General features: G+C 38.5%; 1 protein-coding gene across 8 annotated transcripts in view; it reads left to right on the forward strand.

The window, feature by feature from the left end:
• Positions 1-22361, forward strand: part of LOC143895895 (nucleolysin TIAR) — a 529366-nt gene that overhangs the window by 362659 nt on the left and 144346 nt on the right. The window contains exon 1 of one of the 8 annotated variants that reach the window (XM_077403353.1): positions 552-1910. The exons of the other annotated variants lie outside the window; for them this stretch is intronic. Within the exon in view, the coding sequence (XP_077259479.1) occupies positions 1757-1910 (154 nt within the window). The 5' untranslated portion in view covers positions 552-1756. Of the gene's footprint in view, positions 1-551; positions 1911-22361 lie in introns of those variants that run through there. 8 annotated transcript variants of the gene reach the window in all.

A 22361-nucleotide genomic window follows, 5' to 3' on the forward strand; every position in this document is an offset into this window, starting at 1 on the left:
AAACATATTACTAACAATATTGAGAAAGAAAGAGAAAGTCGATAAAGATAAAAGAAGAAATCTAAACTAATACTCTCAATATATTATCCTAAAATGTTTAACGTCGATTTATTTTCAGCAATTTTATTAATATCGCGTCAACATTAAAGAAGGAAATTTTAAATCTGTTTGGTTGACTTAAAAAAGGAAATTACTGCCGATGTTAAAATTAAAAGTTGATAGACATTTGCTGAAAAGAAATATATCAAAAAAAATATGCTCTAGTAATACCCGGAGATTGATTGACGTTTAATCTAGACGAAGGCATCGTGCATTGCCAGTGAAAAATTAAATTGCGAAAAATATCGCTAATAATTCGAGACGCATCATCGTATATAGCTACATTCGCTCCCGCATCGAACAACCCTCTCAGCGTGGCGGCGTACGAGCGACTGCTGGCTCGCGTCTTAGCTCGTGCGATTCCGCGGACGCTCGGGAACGCCGGCGCCTCTGGGCGTCGCGACGGCGGGCGTCCAGGGCTGGCAGGCTGGCAGGCAGGCAAAGGCAGGCGTCCATTCGCGCTCACCCCGCCAGACGAGTTCCGACTCTACGCTCGGCCGGACGTGACGTAACGCGCGTAGCGTAGAGAGCGTAGAGAACGACGTCGCCGTCGTTGCGACCACCTACGTTGCCGCCGCTGCCACTGTTTGTTGAATACCCCCGTGCACGATCGTCATCGGCAACGTCAGATATCGAACAAATCTATTCGTTTTGCTGTGTCCTACATAAGTTTCTCGCGCGGTGACGCTTATTCGTGGAGTTCAGGGCACGCGTATTTGTGGCAACGCGCGCGCGACGCGCGCCGCTACGCTTCGCACGCACAGACGCCACCGCACGCAGTACCGCGTGCGCGCCAGCACGCTTCAACGCAGCCCTTCCCGTAGATGAACCGTAGTGCGCGAACAACGTGAAAGAATGGGAGGAAATTGTTGAAACGAGAGAAAAATTTACAACCACCGGAGGCACGTGAATGAAGAAATAGGAAGATCATCGAACTTGATTGCTGAAATGATCGTTTTGCGAACTGTGCGCTCCGATGTTCACGAGGAAACTACCGAACGCTAAATTCGAAATTGTAAAGTTTCTGCAGTTTTTATAGATTTCGCAAACATAATTTTGCAAGAGCACCGTTTGCTTGCTCTACATTCTGTCGTCCAGAAAAGTCGAACGAAAAAGTTCGACAAAACCGAGACAGCGGCAAATGTTAACCGCTAGTTGAAATTCGAGATCCATGATAGTGCGACAACGAGTGAAGTAATGACGCGAGAAAGAAGAGCCGCGACGATCTATATAACGACGCGATAGATCGTGAGGCGAATAACATGCGATGAACAACACCGTCTTTTATCGTGGACGAACGACTACATATCGAACGTGTTGCAGTGCGGATACGCAAATAACACCAATCGAGTGATGCCGTATTCGTGGGACACTAACATCAGTGCTCGATCCACCTCTTAATCACGACCGTATATTCGTTCCTTCGATCGATCATTGACGAAATTCCGCGGCGCACTCGCGATCCATTTACTCCGCACGCATTGCTGATCATCTTTCCCCCAAATCCGATCGCATTACGGATTACAGGATACTGATAGAGATCGCGATCGCGTAGCGCGTCCAGTGTCACCCTCACCCGCCAGAATTTATTTCGGTCACGTGACAAAATTGCGCCCTTCAACTTTCACCACGGCGAGACAAATTTCACGTCGTAAAAATGCTGACCATGTCGACCTTGATGATGCCTACGACGATGACCACCATGACGAATCCAGGCCCGATACCTGCACACAGCGTCCCGCAGAAGCTAGAACCACCTAAGTTGACTGCAGCTACGCTCAGCCATACGCCAACACCCGCCAACAAATCAGGTGCCACTTTTTTAATTTATTTTGCACTGTTATTTGAGCGCCGCTCTAAAAAAAACTTAGACTCGACATCGTTATTTGTTAGAACGATACACACCGTTTACGCTATTGACGTTGAATCGTCTAATTTTAAAATCGCTGTAAAATTCTTATCATTTTTATTATATATCAAACGTATACAGCGTTAAATCTTAAATTTTTAAACAAAAAATTTACATGATATGTAATTTAGATTTAGACATGAAAAGTGAAAAAGAGTAAAAGAAAAATTGCATGAAAAAGATAAAATTCGAATTTTCTAATTATAAACTATACTAGTATGTAACTATTATTATATAAAAGTAAAAAAATACATACATGGTTACAACAGAAATTTTCTGTTATAACGAAATAATCGAGCGAAAGATTCAAGCAAAGATATTTTTCCAACGTAAATAAATATATATAGTTTCATTTATTTTGGCACATTTTCTGTCGAATAAAGTTTGCAAATTGAACGTTTCTTCGATACATATTAACGCGTTATACTTTTCTGCAAAGCTACGATCATTCCACGCTCCAATTTCGGTTGCCCATAAAAGAAGTGCTAACTTCTCTTGTGGAGTGAAAGGGTGGAGGGGGTAGAAGCAAGACCAGCTCGGTCGCCTGTCTTCCGCATTGAAATTCAAATGCGCGTTGCAATCTATCCGTTAACGATCTGAACTATTTTACAACAACTTCACGATTGATTTCAGCATTGAAAAAAAAGTGAATCTCCTTGCCGTGCGCGTTACGGGAGCCTGGCTCCCGTTAATTTGCCTCGAGGTAGCAGGCGTTGCGACAACATCTGCCGGTAATAACCGCGTCACGAGCATTCAAATCCCGCGATTATCCGCCGATTAAAAATGCATAATTGCTATTAAACCAGGCGCGAAGAAATCCATGGATGGCCTTGGCGTCGCTCCAGAGAGCCCCCGTAAACGCTACTCAAATGGCGCTCAAGCCAGAATTTTTCTCCGTTCAAGTAAAAAATCTAGGCAAGGGGAGAGACCGGCCGCACACGAGCCGGATTTGCTCCGTCCGCGCGCAACGTGTGCCCGGATAACATCTCTCGCTCAGCCCTTCGACGCGGAAAGTCGCGATAATATATCGGTGACGCAGTGGTACATGCCCTCGCACGCGGCTGTTTGCATACGTGTACGTAATCCTAAGAATGGAATACGTACAGCTGCCAATAGGGCAATCCCTAGCCGCGCACACTTAGCACGTACTAGCAGTAGTTACCGTTACATCACGAACGTACGTGTCATGGGAGCGTAACAAGGACGCAAGTTCGCGGCACGCCGTGCCACATCGCCACGTATATACTTGGCCTACGTAGTATGCGTGATGTCGGCTACGTGAGCCAGGGTGGACACATGCAATTTATCGAAAATCACCCGACATCACGACATTTCCCCGTGCGACGATTCTCGTACCTCGCCCCGTTCTTCGAGGATCAATCGTTACTAATTGTCGGCGAACGAAACAATCCAAAGCGGATTCCGGAGACCCGCTTCTCGAATCTCTTCTCCTTCTGTAACCATTACGAATTTCTCTCCCATTGTCATTCTTTTATGAGAAACTCCAATTGTAGTTAGACTATGGTTTATGACCAGCACATTTGATACCTGGAAAGACTTCGTCGTTTGTTATTTACAATACCTTTTTATAATGGGCGGCAAGGCTATAAAGCAAAGCAAAAGGAGAAATTGAGAAAAAGCAATTGAATATCTTAACTTAACTAAATTAGGGTCCGGTTTCAATAGCATTTCCCACTTTTTGGACGACACCACTCGCGGAAAAAAAATAACAAAAATTTCTAGTGAAATTAGTTGCCGCGAAGAAATTATTTTCTTAAAATATACAAATGATATGATTTCGATCAAAAAAATATAAAACACTAAAAGCTTAATATTACTATTGCTAACTATATAAAACTAATATTAACATAGATTGCACATAAACTTATTTGAATTACTAATATTTAAAACTTTATTTTTTAATTAGCTCGACATAATAATTAAAATAATCTATAAAATTAAAGATTGTGATATGAAGTTATATTTTTCCAATTGCGACAACATTTTTCATCTGCAACAATATATTACTACAATGAATGTAAAATAAAGGTAAAGGATGCAGATACGAGGATGTGTTATTATAATATATGGCTTGCAATGAAACTTTTAACATAATTTTAGAACGATTAATCTAAACAATCTGAAAACTACGTTATAAACGATGGGTTTTGCGTCAAGTGGTACTACATTGTACCTCGGCGTGCCGCGAGTCACATGGTGCAACGTAGTTAATGGTCGTCGTGTCAATGGTCTCTCATCACAAACTACCATTAGTAAAGTAGCTAATGCTCTCTGATTATGTAAATGCAAACTATAGAACGCTTTTAATAATGTCTTCATTTTCATGATTATAGCAAATAAAAAAATTTGATAAAAACATATTATTTGATAATAGAAGATAAAGGATAGTATTTACACATATATATATACATATATAGCGACAATTTTTATAAAATATACAGTTAGAAATTGGCAAAAAATATTTATATGAATTGCATCAATATCGTTATTCGATATGCATATTGCACAACATCGGTTTTTCTATCGCTCGGTATCGAAAGGCTTTTTTGAGACAATGATTTTTCTGAGCCCTCTGGAAACTGGTGGATGCATACTCCCACGTATAGATCCTAGCACCTAAAGGGTAAGTGCTCGTAAAGTTGTTTGTCTGCTCGATATACTGTAATAGCAAGGAGGCGGCCATTAGTACGTGAAATTCGTTTAAACGCAATTCGCGAACGCCGTAGTTCACAAATTGAATTCCGCAAAGGTTCAGTTCTTCTTACTGTCAATTTGCATCACAAAATATTATTTCGGAAGTGAACCATTGCCACAAGCGCGAGCGATTGCGGAAAAAATATATTTACAATAACAAGAATTGTTAAACTTTGCAATATAGTATTTTGCTATTATAGTATAGCATTACACTATCAACTTTAATCATCTATCCAACCACGCTTTTAGTTAGATAAATGCCAATAGAAGTTATACAGAAGGGTAAAATAATGAACAATTATAGTGTTTGAAACTACTTCATTGACAGTTAGCAAAGAGCAATTGATTTCTTGTTTCAAAAATAATAAAGCTAATTTTCGAAACATTAGCAGTATACGCTGCATTATTTAATATTCATTTGTCATTCAAATTCATAATGTTTCAAAATTTGTCTCATCGATTCAGTGAGTTTAGCCAACTTCAACGGCCGTGACAATCGATAAATTGATCCATGTCAAACATGGCTCGATCGTCAGACGTCCCCGTGCCCCAAACTAATTTAGCGAGACACGAGGATACACGCGTAGGTCCGTATCTCCGAGGAACACTCGAGAGTCTATCGCATACGTGCGTGAGTGCACGATCGGGAAAGAAGTGGCAAACGAGTAGGCAACAAGAGGCAGAACAATTCTTCTAGAATCTAGATAAAACGGGAAGTCGACGATGGCTCTGCGCCGATGAAAGCACGAGCGATGGATGGCTTTAGCTTCGGTTTCCTGACGAGGTTACCAAAGTTTCGTTCGCAGATTCAATTTTAGTTGGCGCGCCAGCCCGCGCCACTACCATCCGCGGTTCTCAATGCCGCGTAGGTACCTCGCAGGGGCGGTTACCAACCCTCCTTTCTATATTCACCCTCGTGTACCCGCGCCATCCACTCGCACGGCCTCTTGCCAACTATCCGCTACGGGGCCACTTTATCCGGCTGTGCTTAAGTTTCCGCGTTTTCCACGCCTGTCTTTGATTGCGGCTTGTTTCGATCTCGCGCGGAACATCCTTGAGTCTCGAAGTGACATACTGTTTAACAGCTTTTAAGATTGCGAGCGTAAATCAGCATAAACGATATTTAATCTTCTATTAAATTGTACATTATCGATTTAATTGTACGAAAAAATTATACATATTTTGGCGAAAATGATCGTTTATTGGCGTAAATTTTGAAAAAGTTAAGAAAAATTGTTTCTATTACGCACTGTAGATCAAATAAAACAATCAATTATGTTATACTACAATTACGTAGGTAATTATTACAGCGTTTACTTTATGACAAATTTTGATGGATATTATAGGAATCAATTAAATTACATACTAATCTTGCACATTATGCATATAGCTTTTGTGTACATATTTTTTATAAACGTAATGTAGAGATAACAAAATCTCGATGTTAAGCTAAGCTAATTCTTTCGTTAAATACGTTAAAAAATGAGAGATTGAGTTTTTTTCTTTGTTACAAGCATTTTGTTAATAATCTTCTGAGTATTATTTCATGAAATTAACTTACGTTATTCCATTGCCGGAATAATTGACCACAAATACGCAGATGTTTTAATATGATGCAGTTGTTTGTAGTATTATATTTAGTGGAGGATTGGAACCAGTAGATCAAAGCGTACATGAAATATTTGAAATTTTTTTTCTCTGACCACTTTATTTCACCACCAAGTATTATACATTTAAATAATTGCAGAAATGTATAATGCCGTTGAATTATCTACATATGAGAAATGCATTTAATTTTTAAATGTCATAACATGTGTGTGCATTAAGAGAAATATTCAAATTTCAATCGTTCGAGGTCAACAAGTTTCTTCGTCCAATATTTTTGTTTAATTTATTAATGCTTTGACTCCTCTAAATTTAGGTTACGGTCTAGTAAATGTCGATATCTGTGATAAATTTATAGCAGTAGGATCTATTCAAATGGATGACATTTCTATTTGGCACTACTTTGAGATATCAGCTACTTCTCGAGCGCGCGTTGCCTTTTTGCATGTGCATTAAGGAAAAACCGACCACCTCAAGTATCTTTCCCTGAAAATACCGGAGTCATACTTCATTTTCTGCTGAGTTGGGCATAGAAATGGGTATTTTCCGATTCCAACTCGACATGATAAATATGCAAATCGTGGTAACAGTTTGCTACAAACCTAGCACTGAATATTACAGCGATAACTCTCATTTAAAACTTATCGCTAAATAGAATACGCGTCTTACATGCCGTGTAAATTTATATGCGTTGCAAGTGACACTTACAAATTGTAGAAGAAAACTATTTCTCTCCCCGACATGTGTTCCTTTTTCCATCAGGTATACGGTGTATACGATGTATACATAGATATTATAGGAACATCAATATATTTGACACATACACACACACACACATATATAGATCACAAACATATCTCTATCTCGAGGTTCGTTAATTACTTTCTCATAATTGTTGAAAAACCCGAGTAATCTATCAAGCGATACCGATATCGTGCAAATCTGGGCGATTTAAAGGGAGGCCGAAAAACTTGCGTCCGCCGTAATAAAATGAGAGCGAGAGCCACTCGGCTAACGACATTTTCGTAGCCCCAAATGCGTCGCAAACGAATTGGAATCGCGTCGCAAAATTGATTATCAGTCTTCCTCCGTGGAGATGGCCGGGAGCATACCACGAGGTACTCACTTCGGGAATAACATTTGCCGAGCGGCGTAACGACTGATCCGTCTATTCCCAATGGCAACGAAAACTCGTAAAACGGTACTTGGAAATTCGCTGCGCCAAGTTAAACTTGATGGAGACGGAGGGGTATGGCTGCGACTACTGCCCATGCTACCGCACTGCTCTACACCCGCCCAGTCGTAGGGATTCTGGTATAGTCGTGACCCAGAGGACCGAATAGCTTGCTGGTCGTAGTCCACCGATGGGATGCGATGCGAAAAGTCGGGGCAGTACCTGTCGCGGCCAAACAAGTGATTCGGGGCGGCGAGAGCGGGGTCAGGTATCGTGGGATGAAATGATATTGTTTTAGCCGGGAACGAGTCCGCTGTCGGTGCTTAGAACCCATTTTCCCGTAAAAACCGAGCGCGGTAATATCAAGCGGACTCGTACACGGCTCCCTTGCACCCTCAAATGGCGCGCTATGTACAGAGAGAGGGAGATTGAGAGAATGAGAGCGAGGGTGGGAGGGAGAAGAGAAAAGACATTGTCGCGGACAAAGAGTTCGAAATATTCGACGATACCTACGTATACGACTCCCGAGGGAACGAGGACGGCAATACTGGCGACGCTGGGATACATAGAAGAAACATCGCGGAAGTGGACGAAGTATGAATCGGAATCTTCGCCGAAATTCTCTCCTTTCTCTACTGTCCGTTTCAGCGTGAAGTCTCGTAGTACACACGTGGAAAACCGCATGGGTTTGCGTGCAACTTGGCTGGTTGCCTCGAATGGCGGAGCAAAATCTGACCCCTTTTCACCAAAGGGATAAATCTAAAATTTGGCATCAGAAAGAGTCACCCGCGAAAGACGATCCGGGGAAAAAAAGCACATGGCAGAATTCGATCGACGCTAAACGTGTATTATATTGGACGGAAAATGAACACGCAAGTATATTTATTCACCACTGTTTGTGTGATTGCTGTATCTAAGAAACCTTCCGTGATATTGTATGTTGGAACTGATAATATCTTTATTACCGAAACATCGTTGTTATACATGACCTATATACAGTATGCCCCAAGAACCTCGATCTGAATTTTAATGAGCAGTTCTATATGACGAATTTGGAGTTAAATCTTTTCTTAACTTTAAGATTAGCCAGTATTTATGGCAATTTCTGAATAATTCAACATTACATATATGTTAGATTACATTAAACTCTAGAAAATTAAAATTCTGAAAAAAAAACAAGATTAACGATATATAATTTACTAATTATAATACAAATCAACTAATGGTGTTTATATTCAATGATTTTAAAAATGAAGATACATTCTACATATATAATCTTCTTTTCTTATTATATATATATATATATATATATATATATATATATACAGACGTTTTTTTAGTTAAAAATTCTTAGATGAGTGTAATACCAATGAAATCACAAAGCCGAGTCATTTTCTTTTGTTATTTAAAAAGAAACTCATTACATATTTTTATTGTACAATTCTACAACATATTAAAGCAATGCAAGAAACATTTACAAATTTTGACTCAAGTGTAACTTTATATCTTGCTTATTTACGTTTTTCGGTAAATGAGAACACCTAACTGCAATCCCGCTCGTCACTTAATCTTTAGCCTTTTCACTATAACAAGAAAAACATTGCTTATGACTGCACTACTGTCAATATTAGGGAATGTTTCACAGGAGTTATGATTAAGTTCCTTCTTATGTTTTACCTTGGTTAACGGTAAATACTTCACCGATCCGAAAATGTCAAACTGCTATGGTATCTATGGTGTGCCAGGGCTTGGCTGGTTGACTGGTTAGCTGGCGCGGCGCTGGCTGGTTGGCTGGGTGACTAGAGCACTCCCTCGTACACCTACCCTATAAAGCAGCAGCTGTAAACCGGATGCGGAAGTCGTGTTCGCTGGCCAGGTCGAGTTCTCGCGCCTCGAGATGCACGACCTACCGTAAATCGTTTGGTTCGACGTGCCATCGAATCGACTGCTCGAGTGACCAAGTGTTGTACGGTAATAATAAACGCCAAGATGCTTTGATTTATATAGCGACTGAATCTTACCAATATATAATTGTTTTATTTTTTTGTAATCTTGCGAAATTATCTCTTGGAGTTGTCTGCGTTCCGCATTTATAAAGAGGAATATTTTATTGTTAACTTTAATTAGAAGAAACACCGTTCCATGTATTTGAAAGTATAAAAAGTGAAAATTCCTAGAAATACATTTAAAAATCTGTAAAACGCGAAAAATAACATTGGGAAAAAATGTATTTATATCTACGTATACTAGCCATTTATATTTTGCATTGTTTAATAGAATATTTAAAAATTGATGATAAATTCAATTGATAATTTCAATTAATGAGTATATAAGTTATATATTTTAACTGACGTTAATTGGCAATAATATTATTGATAGAAATTTATTTTATCAATATGCAGCATTTAATTTGCGTTGGAAGCATCGTTAAATACACCTGAATTATTTTGTCGGAAAAACAAGTAGCAGTGAGTCAATATTAATTTCATTAGTTTAACTTGAGTGTCATTGAACCGTTTTCCTCTACTAATCGCATTTCGTATCGAAATCCATTTGACATTTCGATAAAATATTCTATTTTAGAAATGTGTAATCTGAACTGTGATTATTTTTGTTCTAACAAAAACCGTGATTATACGTGACGTTCTGTAGATTCTATCTACTGCTGCTGTGAATAGCTGAGAAATATTACAAACGCGAAAACTATCTCTAGCGTTAAATTTGCTTTAATCGGGAGGTCGCGTGTCGTTCAAGGGTTGTTTGAAAGGCGGCGAGCATGGATAACGTACCTCTTCAAAGCCCGTTGTCCCTGCGCTAAAACGCGCGCCATCATTAGGCACGTTCACGTGCCGATATTTGAAAATTCATTATTATCGTACGCGTTGCATCCCTCAATATGTGTGGGGATGGAGCTATTTTACAGAGGGATTTTAGGGATATTTCTCGCCTTTGTCACGATTGCCTCCGCGCAAAGCATAACATAAAGGCATATACAATTTCTTTATTCACGTCAATATCACAAAAAATATAAGAAAATCTGTTTTTGGGTAATTAATTCTTACACTATTACATAATAACTTTTTAATTTAATAATTTTACATTTGATTTATTATATGTAATTTATTTCTGCCTCTCACCTACATTTACGTCTCTTCTAAGAAATGTAAAACAATATAAATTCAATAAAAGTATCATGCAATATTAATGATCTATATCTACACTCTATAAACGTAATTTAATTTCACTTAATTTGAATAATATTTTTTCTACTCTCGTTGCGAAACTTAGATCATCGGATATTTATAGAATCCTTTTAACACGAGATACGACGTTATTTGTTCAGAATACAACTGAGCCGCGTACATTATGAGTTCACCGAAAATGCACGTTGCACAATATGTCTATTCATCATGCAGTATTGTCACCACTTCCCCCGTATGCCTGTCTTGTTTGTAAACGAAGAACTTATACCTGCGTGCGCGACGGCGCCTTCTTTATGCATGTTGTAAAAACTTGTCAGATAACGAATACAACGCGAACGGTTACTCCACGCGACGGATATTGCATTTGCTGTAGTAACAACCAAAGTGGTTGCTCGCATTAAGTGCGTTTTACATTTTACGCTCGTGGATTTAAGAGAGCGGGTCGCGGTAGGCTGATCAATATGCTAATATTTTGATGCCTCTACTCCGCTCGACGAATTAAATTACGTTCTACGAACGAGGATAGATAGGAGGTAACCGGCAGGAAGAAAAAGCACAAAATGAGGGGTAGTGAAACGAAGTGCTCGACGTTTGAAGATAAGGTAGATAGGTATTACATAACATACCACTTAATATTATAGCACATTCACCTAACGCGTTACCAATGTTACATGCCCGGAGTGAAAACAATGACGTGTACCGGTATAATATACATAAGCGACAGGAAATTTAATCTTTTTACATATTTGTAAGACGCGCATAAAAGTAAGTTTATGCTTCTCTGAGTACACATTTTTTTATTATGGAAATGTGATCCGTAAAAGTTAAATGCATGATGTACTCCAGGTCAAAAGTAATATTATTTCGTAAATTATGCAACATTACAATAATATATACGTAAGAAAATAATATGTTATCTAAACTACTTTGTTATAATAAACTTAACGATATATTACATATATTATGCGTGATATCAAGGTCAGAAGTAATGACATATTTTTTCTTTAACCGCGCGTGTACACAAGGACTAAAGCAGCAAGCGTTGAAAGTTTTGAAATAGTTTGAATTATCCAGTAGGTACTTTTTAAAACCACGACGTACCTCGCGGTTTAGCCTTTAATGCAATGCTTGTCGCAAATATGTTCATAGAAAGATTTTCTGTTAACAGATTCATATATATTTAGAAAGATTATTTTTTAAAAAGGTAATTAAACAAATTACTTTTTTAATTATTAAAACGACAGAATATTTATTTTTTTAAGAAAAATGTACAAATTTATATTTGTATCACATAAAATGATAGTTAAAATAACTAAATTGTGAGTGAATGCTTTATATATATATATATATATATATATATATATATATATAGAGAGAGAGAGAGAGAGAGAGAGAGAGACAAGGTTCTCCATCAACTAAACAAAAATTGATTTCTCTTGCTTAAATAATTGATAACATTGTTCAATTATAACACGTCCAATTACGACATGGAGGAACGCTTTTGTAACGCAGTTCAAATTATTTCCCTAAAGTTTGCAACTTCTAAACTTCTGGATAAGTCTATGTCATTATATCTACGTCATCCCTCGCAATTATCCGAATTACGTCTCCAGAGACGAGTACTTTTTCGCGATCATGCGCGAAATACAGTATTTTTATCTGATGCACGCAACCAAATTAAACGAAGATCGTCTGAGTCTATCGAAGTCCGATAGGTTAACGAGCAAAGTTTATTTGCGTATTTATTACTCTCTACGGGCGGGAGGATGCTATCTTCATACTTGCATTATGGTGAACTTTCTTTCGCGCGAAGCTTACCCTCGTTACACGTATAATATCCTACGGATTGTAGGTACACCTTCCGCGTTCTTATTAAAAATTTTATGTCGCTACCTTGCGCATCCGAATATGCGTCGCATTCTCTTCAGTGACTGCACCAACGATTCTTGAAGCTGTTGGACGAAGAAGTGCTCTTACTTCACTAATAAGATCTCGTTCTCACAGACGAAGTTACTCGCGTATCTGTTGTTTGGAAGTGTAATTTACTCTACACGATCCTTGAAAGGGACATACAAATTCTCAATGAGAATCTACAACGTAGGGAAGACATCCGAACTATTTACGAGTTCTATAATATTCCACCTAAAATTTCATGGAAGCTTTGGAAAGTTCGTTCGCCATTTAATTATGATAGCAGTGAATTCAAAGCAACTATGTTATACATTGCATGTTCAATCTCGACAACTGTTCTTAACATTTTAGAAATTTCCGAACTATTTATGAATCTTGATGTGTTAATGCGAGAAATGGGCTTAACGCAAATGCATGCAGAGGCTTACTCTGCAAAATGGGACCTATGGAAATTCGGTAAAATTGAATGGAAGATGACGCAAGTTAGCGCTGAACCTAGCTCTTTCGCGAAAATGAATTTGGGAGAACAACTCGGTTATTAGATTGGAACTGTGTGCCATATCCCAAACATTATAACAATCTAACAGGAGGTTCTCTAGATAATCTCAATAAAGACCTACTTATCGGAGAGAGCACTGGATTCATCGCAGATGATGGGAAGGGTTACGAGAAGAAAGAACAGAGAAGTAGAGAGGGAAACGAGGAAAGACAGGACAAACGATACTTGGACAAAAGATACTGCTGGCGCGTCATATTATCTATCTATCTATATAGCTATCCTCTGATATTCCCGCCGGAAGCATAGGATGAACCGTAGGATGAACCGTATGCCATACGAAAATAAATATGGCTCTCACTATGTAATGCACTTAGTCACCATTCTTTCGATTTTCTCTACCATCGGTCTGCCCTCTTTCTTTCATTGCCGTTTTCACCTCGGTTTACTATCGCGTGCGTGCGGCACGATGTAAAATCCGGTTTCCCTCATGATCGTGCTCAATTACTTTTTTGCGCTTAAACCGGTCAAACTTAGATAAAATACGAGATTACATTTTCACACATTAACCGCTCTATTTTGTGCTAATTTTGTCTATATCGATATTCAATTACTTTCTATTTTTGCTCTATAATTGAATGTAATCGTATAATTGAACATAAAAGGAATAAATAAATAAATTGGAACGGAAAATAATCTTTCTGTGCTGTATGCTATTTGATGTAAATGTTTTTATAGTTTGCCAGAAACTTGCAATAAACAACATAGATTACTTTAACACGAAAAAATTGATCGTTGCAATATTGTCACTTTATATAGCAAAGTACATTCAAATATATCATACTTATGTCAATGTTTAATAATAATTAATGCGGGCTTACGTATTAATAAAAAATAATATCTTACCGTATTTTTATGTTACATTTTATACATATGCATTCACGTTTGCACATCAATGTGTAATTTTAATATCACCGCATTATTTCTCCGTCTTTGACTGTGCAGCTCGCGCGATCTGCAATTTCCACTTGAAAACATTCGACGATCGCATCTAGATCGTCCTTCCGTTTCTACTTCGACGACGCCTCGTCAAGAAATGTTATATCTCTAGATCTTTGAAAAAGACTGCAAGAGCGATTTCGGAGAATCTAAAATTCTGACCCGAATTCGGTGTCGAACGACGTTACGTGTAGTGTCGAGCGATCTCGTCGGCAAGATTGCGAGCGGGGTCAGTAAGCGTAGCCAATCAGATTTACGAGGCAAGACATATCATGATCGGCTTTACGACAATTAGTCACCGTCATCCTTCTTTCACCTGACGCACCGCAGCTGTGCAGTGATGGAAAAGTGGTAAAACTATCGTAATAAAAACTATGGCGCGATATCACGCTTCTCCGTATGTCGTTGATTTCAAAGTTCCAACGACATGTCCTAATTTATATTGATTAGTTATAGCTGTTGGTGGAATGGAATTGCAGGAACCGAAAACTTGTCGAATTGAACCGTAAAATCGGAGGAATTTGATTCCGGCGCGCCGCGCCGGCGCTTTGATCAATTCGGATTTCGGAGAAATTACATATTTCCGCCAGTTACAAATAAGACTTATAAAATTTTGATTTATATTGGTAAACGATATATTTATTTTACAATATTTATTATAAATTACAAATACTTCTAAAAAGCATAAAGCATACGCAGAAACGATTTTATATTTTCTACCTAAATACATTTAAAAGAGACGCAAGAGTGGCGTCTTACTACTAATATTTATACATATATGTCACGTACGTCTTTCTAGATTCTTCCCAAGTCCGCTACCCGCAGTTCGCGATCGGGATACCATTTGCCGTGCCCATGGCCGGCGGAATTCCCATGCGTTTTTTCTCTCCGTTAGTTCGAACGAACCAATCACCCACCCAGCTCTAGGGAGATGGTGGGTGACGGGCGAGGTGGTAGAAGCGGGGGTAGTGAGTCAGGATCGATGGAGATAATGCCTATTACTCCTAATGCGAAACTCGCTCTTCTTCTATCTTTACCCCGCTCTATCTTCGATCCTGTACCCAGTTTCCCTTCGCTCGTCCGTTCCGTTCTCGTGGCTCCTCGCAATCTGTAACCAATGCTCAATTACCATCTCCACTGACTCCATTTTCGACATCTTTCTCTACTCGTTGTCATCGTCATTGATCGGAATTTTGCATTTGTAATTTAAACACGTATTAACCGTAATGTCACTCAATGATGATTATTCAAAATTTTTATATTAATATAGAATAAAACACTAAAATTTTGACAACTATATCAAGTTATAAGAAGTAAATTTTATTGAAAAAAACAAGGAAAAATTTACGAGAATATAATTTACGTAATTAAATTATGTTTAAAATAATTAAATGTAATTTTGTTTCTGTTTATTTTACAATATATTTTTGTAACGTTGTTTACCTTATTCTGTGTAATCACACAAACGAAAATTCTTACCATGATTAATCCGAGTTGATGATAAATTGTTGCTTAATGTAAAGATTTCTTATTTAATTTGGACGATTACCGTTTTAACTCAAACAGGAAGAAAACCTTCCCTGTTTTTCTCCAATTTCGTCGACGCCAATTTTTTCCATTTACTTTTACTTTTCCAATCGCCTCATTCACTTTTAGAAAAAACGCGAAGTATATTATAGAAACAAAACGAAATCGCGCTGAATACACCGTAGCAGTAAGTTCTGTGGGCGCAGTAACCTGTTGAGTGTATTCGCGTAAGTGGCGAGTAGTGGATACGTATACGTGCGAAAGTCTGGGGTTGAAGTTTCTGGGGGGAAATACAGGGGTGAGACACCACGCTCGTGAGAATTGTAACATACGAACGGTAAGTGTATTCGTACCTAAGAATCCGAGAACAATACATCCGCGCAGAGCTATGCGAGCGGCCTTGTAACGACTTCGAAAGACATTTATGCAATCCGATATGAAAGAGGCGCATTGTCGAGTGCAACTGGTGGTAAAAAGGGAGATAAATAAAATATACATCATCGAAGAAATATTTTTGAACGCTGGGCGAGAAAAGCGGATAGAATTATGTAGTTTTTACTCGTTATTGAAATCCTTTTTAAAGTTTCTATCATGAAATATTTCTTGCATTAAAGTCAGTTCTCGGAGAGTAAAACTATTTCTATATATATGTAAGAAAGTTATATAGTTATAAAAAGTTTTTTCTTTTATAATCAGTTAATATTTTCTCGTATACAAGCTAAATAATAAAACCGATACTAATAACGATATTTTATGCCTAAATATTAATCAAATCATGAATTGCGCTAGTATTCTTCATTTTATCTCTATATTTAAAAAAATGTCATGTTAACCACTCAAGTGACGATTATGACTGGTAATATAATCAACTTTAACCATTAGCCTATATTCACCGCCTGCTCTCATCAAGTCGATAAATGCACCTATGACATTAATTCGTGATCCCGCATAGTCTTTCTAACGATCATGTGGCAATTAAATGCATCGTAATGCGAAGTGGCCCTCGAAAGTTTCGAGATACCATGCTGATATCGATTCTAGATACTGGATATTAAAGATTGTTTTATGATCGGCTTAATACGAGAACGGTGTAAACGTACCACACATAGATTGAATCATTAAAATGGTGCAGATAAGAGAACGATATAACGCTGTTTTCCAAAATATGGAGCGCTGTTTTTTTGTTATTCCTTTATACCAATTTCATATCATACAAACTAGCTAGATATGATGTCATATTTTCGCTGAAACATGTCGAAAAAAAGTAATTTCACCTTTATCCGATTACATCGTTTAAGTATCTTTTGTGAACGCAACGCACGAATGTTCCGATCACGTCTATATTTCGCGATCATAAATTACATCAACTCGCTAACAGCATGCGCTTTGAAATTAGCGTTGTAACGTGGTCGAGCGTTGCACCGGGGAATAACAATGTCCCCGGCTCACGTGCGCACGTGTATTTATACCAGGCATTGTGTACATCTAATTTCGGAACAATGTTGACGTCATTTCCGTTTTCATTTAATCCGTTGATGACTATATGAAATGAAATGGACATTGCAGATCATATATATTAATCAGTATGCATTTATGATCATAGCTCCTGCGACAGCAAAACATCGTATCCGCGAGCAAGGACATAGCGTGTTACAAAGTTTGCCGAGAGCGGGAGAAAGAGGGAAAGAGAGAGAGGGAGGGAGGCAGAGGGAGGGAGAGAGAGAGAGAGAGAGAGAGAGAGAGAGAGAGAGAGAGAGAGAGATGAGTTGATTAAAATAATATTTTTATAAGATTTCCTCCGCGATATGCACTTCTTACATATCTTTTTCGTAGAATTTTACTCTCGCATATTCTAGATAAACATATTTTTAACTTTTATAATTTTATAAATGTTACTCATATACACAGAAAAAAAGATTATCACGTTTTCACTGCAGAAAAATAGAAAATATCAACTCGCTGATCTTTCGTTATATCGTAGCTAAAACATAAGCGCAAACATATATGTCTAGAAATGAAAGACTCGGCGCTTGTTTCGCGCGCGTCGCAGACCAGTTCAAGATCCGATTCGCGAAGTGCCGGTGAAATTAGCGCTCGTGGTTAAACGTTTCGCGACGGAAGTAACAATGTGCGTCCGCGCACGATGCGCCGACAGTCGTGCTCGCGACCGTGGTATCGGTGTATACGTACGCCGTCATTGTGTTGGCCGTTAAGCATTTGATACGACCACCTTCCTGTCGCGCGCGTCCCGTCGCGTCGGTGCTATTGTCGCCGGTGCGTTCGCGTTGTAACCGAGCCGCGTTGTTTCTCCGTGTGCGATACGATCCGATACGCCCGTCGTCCGTGCACCACCGACGACGAGTGTGCGACGCACGTACGAAGAGCCGCACTTAGAAACGGCGTGCATACTGAAGTGGCCGCACGAAAACGAAGCGACAAGCCCGACGAAAGCGGACGCGCGTGTGAGCCGAGATATGATAAAATGTAAAAAAACGAGATAAGGAAAAATATATAGGAAATACGAAGTAAAACTGAATATCTCGAGAGAGAGAGAGAGAGAGAGAGAGCGCGTTCGCAAACGGCAGAGTATGAATATATTTCATCGCTCGAAACTCGCAAAAAAATACTCGGATATTCGCGGATGTTACATTTCAATCGTTCAATAATCGAGGAATATTAAAGTAAGATTATAAAAAAGTCGTAACATTATTATTATAAATTTAAAAAACATGCATCAGACAAAACTAAATATTAATTGGAACATTAATTAAAAAGTATCAATTAAATATTTATCGTATAAATTAAAAAGTTATTATTCATTTTTTGTAGAATTTTGATAAAAATAAAGTTGTAAAATTGTCTTTCTATCCTATCTAATCTAAAATGCACATCACTTTTTATTTAATACAAATAGTCTGGGAACAAGAAATGTTTTTCTTTATTCACAACTACGTACAAATAGAAAAGTTTTTATTAGAAAACTTTGTATTTTGCAATTGTCGCCTACATTTATATAAGTATTTAGTAATAACACGTAAAAGAATGGAATAGAAGTTGACCTACATTGAAGCAAAAGTTAAGAGTAAAATTTAAACGTGCCACGACAATCTATTTCTACTTTATTCCAACTTGATTTTCCCGTATTTTTTTTTTTTTTTTTTTTTTTAATAACGCACTGATAGAGCTCTTTGTCTTTTCATATTCTACTTCTGCATGGTCATTCTCTCATTTGTGACACTTGATAAAAACAAAATAGAAGAAAAATTGAAAATAATATCTGCTCCTACCATTGGTTCTTTGTAATTGTTTTGCTATGTCTCTGTGTTTGCATACGGCCTTACGCACATAATGTAAGAGCGATAAGCGCGAGTGTGTGGGATCCGATGACGGGTCGTTCACGAACGCTTACGCAGTACACCTTCAACCGTTCTCGTAACGCGAACGAATTGGTAAAATTTCGTTAGTCGCGAAGTCTTGACGGGAGAGAGTACGTCGTTGATATACGAACCGCGTTCGAATTCGTCATTCGACTTTCGCACCTTTCGACCGTGAACCGTGAACCGTCGCAGTTCCATCCGATAGATAATCGATTCCGATAATTGCGCGGCGCGATAGCTCAAGCATGACTATACGACGATGCCTATTGTTTGCCGAAGCGCAGGTTTCAGTTGGTAGTGATCAGCATACGCGCGGCGCGTGTGGATACGGCGATGATGACCATTTGGATAGAGTGAGCCGCGGTAGGCGAATGCATAGGGAATTCTCGCATAGAACGCACATCCACATAACCGGATATGAATGTATTAATTATTGAAGACGGGACGGACGACCGTGGCGAATATAAAAACACCGCGGAACAAACAGCCGCGGAACTCGTGAATTATTTTCGAGCTGCAATTACATTTTTTATATGGCAATCCGTTGTTGCGTCTGCCCCGTGCAACAGTCGTGCGCCGCCACAAAGCGCATCTACTATTCGGATCGAATTAATATTGCCTGTTTTACTTTGAATATAACGCATGTCGAAATAAAAACAAAAATGCTTTGTTGTCAAAGAACTATTGAAATAAAATATCGCTCGCTGCGAAATATTGTAATTTCAGATAACGATGATTATTGTTTCGAAATCATGGTCGTGTGTTATTATTACATTGTGCTTCAATAGACTATTCCTGCTTTTCATTATAGCGCATTTTTTAAATACGCATTTGTAACCCTTGAAACTCGTTAAAATTGCGCTACTTTTGCAACAATATTGCAATGCAATTTATGAATTTAATTGTGCACCGTGATGAAAAACCAGATCTTTTTTAAGAACGTAAATCGTTTTAATACAGCGTGATTATACCGCATTTATCAGTGAATACGATGGTAAATTTCAAAATATATATTCATATAACTTGTAGTCTCTTTTAGCATTTTCTACGTACGATAACGATTCATTTTTTTTTTATTGTCGAAGTGATTTACGGATAAGGAAAATAGATAGGCAATGCGAATAAATAACATTAACAAATGCAAAGAGGCGTTAAAAAATAGGCGGATTTATAAATAGTAGTGTTTGGCTTATCGCCAAGGTACTTAAAATTTGAACAATACGTAACACCTCGAAAATCAATACAGACGATTCATAACTTTGCATGAAACGTGCATCTTAATTCCAGCTCCTGTAACTCTCGGCAACAAGATTAAAATGAGCTTAAATTTATAAAGACGTTAATATGAAATTTTAGCGTAACGACGTAAACACTTTACTGATACTCTTAGCCAGCTTTCTAAACAATACACCCTTATTATTACTATATATAACTTATTATTATATCACATATTATTTCCTTTTCTTCTTTTTAGGAAGATATCAACTTTTGTATTCTATTGTATTAAAAATTTGTGTTAAACAAATAGACAATTGTATTTTTAATGATTCATATGATATGACTTAGCGTGATAATTTAATATATTACACTTTGTACTTTTCTGAGTAATTTTAAAGACTCAATTATATACGATTTAAAAATCTCAATTATAGAATTATTTGTAAGATCTTTTATTTATAATAATGGAACAGAACATAATACTTCGCGCCATGCTAATATATGAATTATTTACAAAGTTACGAATATCGAAGTTATGAGTAATCGAATTCTTAACACACCGATAGGCACCGATTCTGAATATTTAATAAAGTAGTTTACTCAGTGATAAACTAGCCACGAAACTGAGCAACTAACACGATCCGTTTTCGTCTATTGTTACGTAGCACACGTATTAAGTTTCCGGGAAGCACGTCTGCGTGATAACACATATCGCTGAGTAGTTATATTCCTATATTGTTTCAATGTGAAAGTCAGTGCGCGACGATACGCTCGGCAATTAAAAACTCAGTCAAACACCACGTATCTACAGTTTATTAAACACAACCGTTCCTTGGTGTCACGGAGAAAAATTCAATTTCGTCCCTGCGAGGCTTCGTGTAGGATTACGAGATCCGCGAGGCTCTCCTATATTCGGCGCAATCGAGTTCCAACTACGTAAATGGCACACGAGCACATTTTTATCTAGCCGCGACCGCAGCGTGCAATCAGAGAAGCGCCCGTTGACTCGTGACGCTTCCGGTTCAGGCTTCCGGTCCACGGAACCGCACCGTTTCCGTTCGGCTGCCCAGCCCACCGATCCCGACCGCCAACCGTCGCGGTATATTGGGGCTCCGCGTTCGAGGAGCGGTATCGAGATCAGTGCTAACGCTTCGTCACGAGAATGCAAGGACGGAATATTTGCGCGCGCCCGGATAATTAGTTCCAAGTGGTATTCGCCGTGGTTGCGGAGAATCGAATTGCCGTGCATGTGATCCGCGAGTAATGCCGGTTATTTAACCTGTCGTCCGATTTGACGTGCAAGATTAACGACCGGTTCGTTGTCTTGAAAAGTGCGCTAATCAGTGTTTCGATATAGTGATAGATAACCTCATGTGCGAAAAGAAAATTGCAATTTATTTGACAAGTGTTTGAATTCTGAGGAATCCAAAAGAATAGTATTAATGGTGAAGCTGACGTTAACATAATAATTAATTAACGTCGTCGTACGTAATTCCATTAAATGTACATTTTTTTTATTTTTTTGAAATTTGTGATGTATATTTATGAAAAAAAGGGCTCGTTTACAATTTATATTCAACGCTCGGAAGCTATATCTTCTCCAAGCTTTACAGCAAGATACTCCGCATTATCCTTAACGAGAATGTGAAATTCATGTTGCGGGATGATAACAAATGAGGCATCGTTTCAACATCCACAGTCGCGGCAGGAGGAGGAATTTATTGTGCGGACGATTCTAGAATTAAGAATTGCGATGATCCAGTGCAACGTTTTCTATTCTCATCGGAGGTCCAACCAGATAATTGCGGCCGTTCATTATTGAGTGAGAGAAGCGGTAATCGGCGCGCCAGGTGGATGCGGCTGTATCTGTGGCCGTGATACGCGAAAATGGCGGTTGCGCCCAGTAAGAATAAATTGAAAATGGGCAGTGCGGGCCGATACTACGGTGCTTATCTCATCTACGACGTGGCAAACTCATGCCTCGCCGCCTTGCACGCCAAGATGCCTCCTCCGGTCGTCGTCACGCGAACCAACCCTCCGTCTCCTGTGCACGTCCAGAACCCCCGTAAGTTTTTTTGTTTTTTCTATATTTCTCCGTTTGTGTGACTGGCGCTTTGGTAACGCGATG

The sequence above is a fragment of the Temnothorax americanus genome, unplaced genomic scaffold (assembly GCF_048541705.1).
Source record: "Temnothorax americanus isolate GAGA-0224 unplaced genomic scaffold, ASM4854170v1 Scaffold17, whole genome shotgun sequence".
NCBI lineage: Eukaryota > Metazoa > Arthropoda > Insecta > Hymenoptera > Formicidae > Temnothorax > Temnothorax americanus.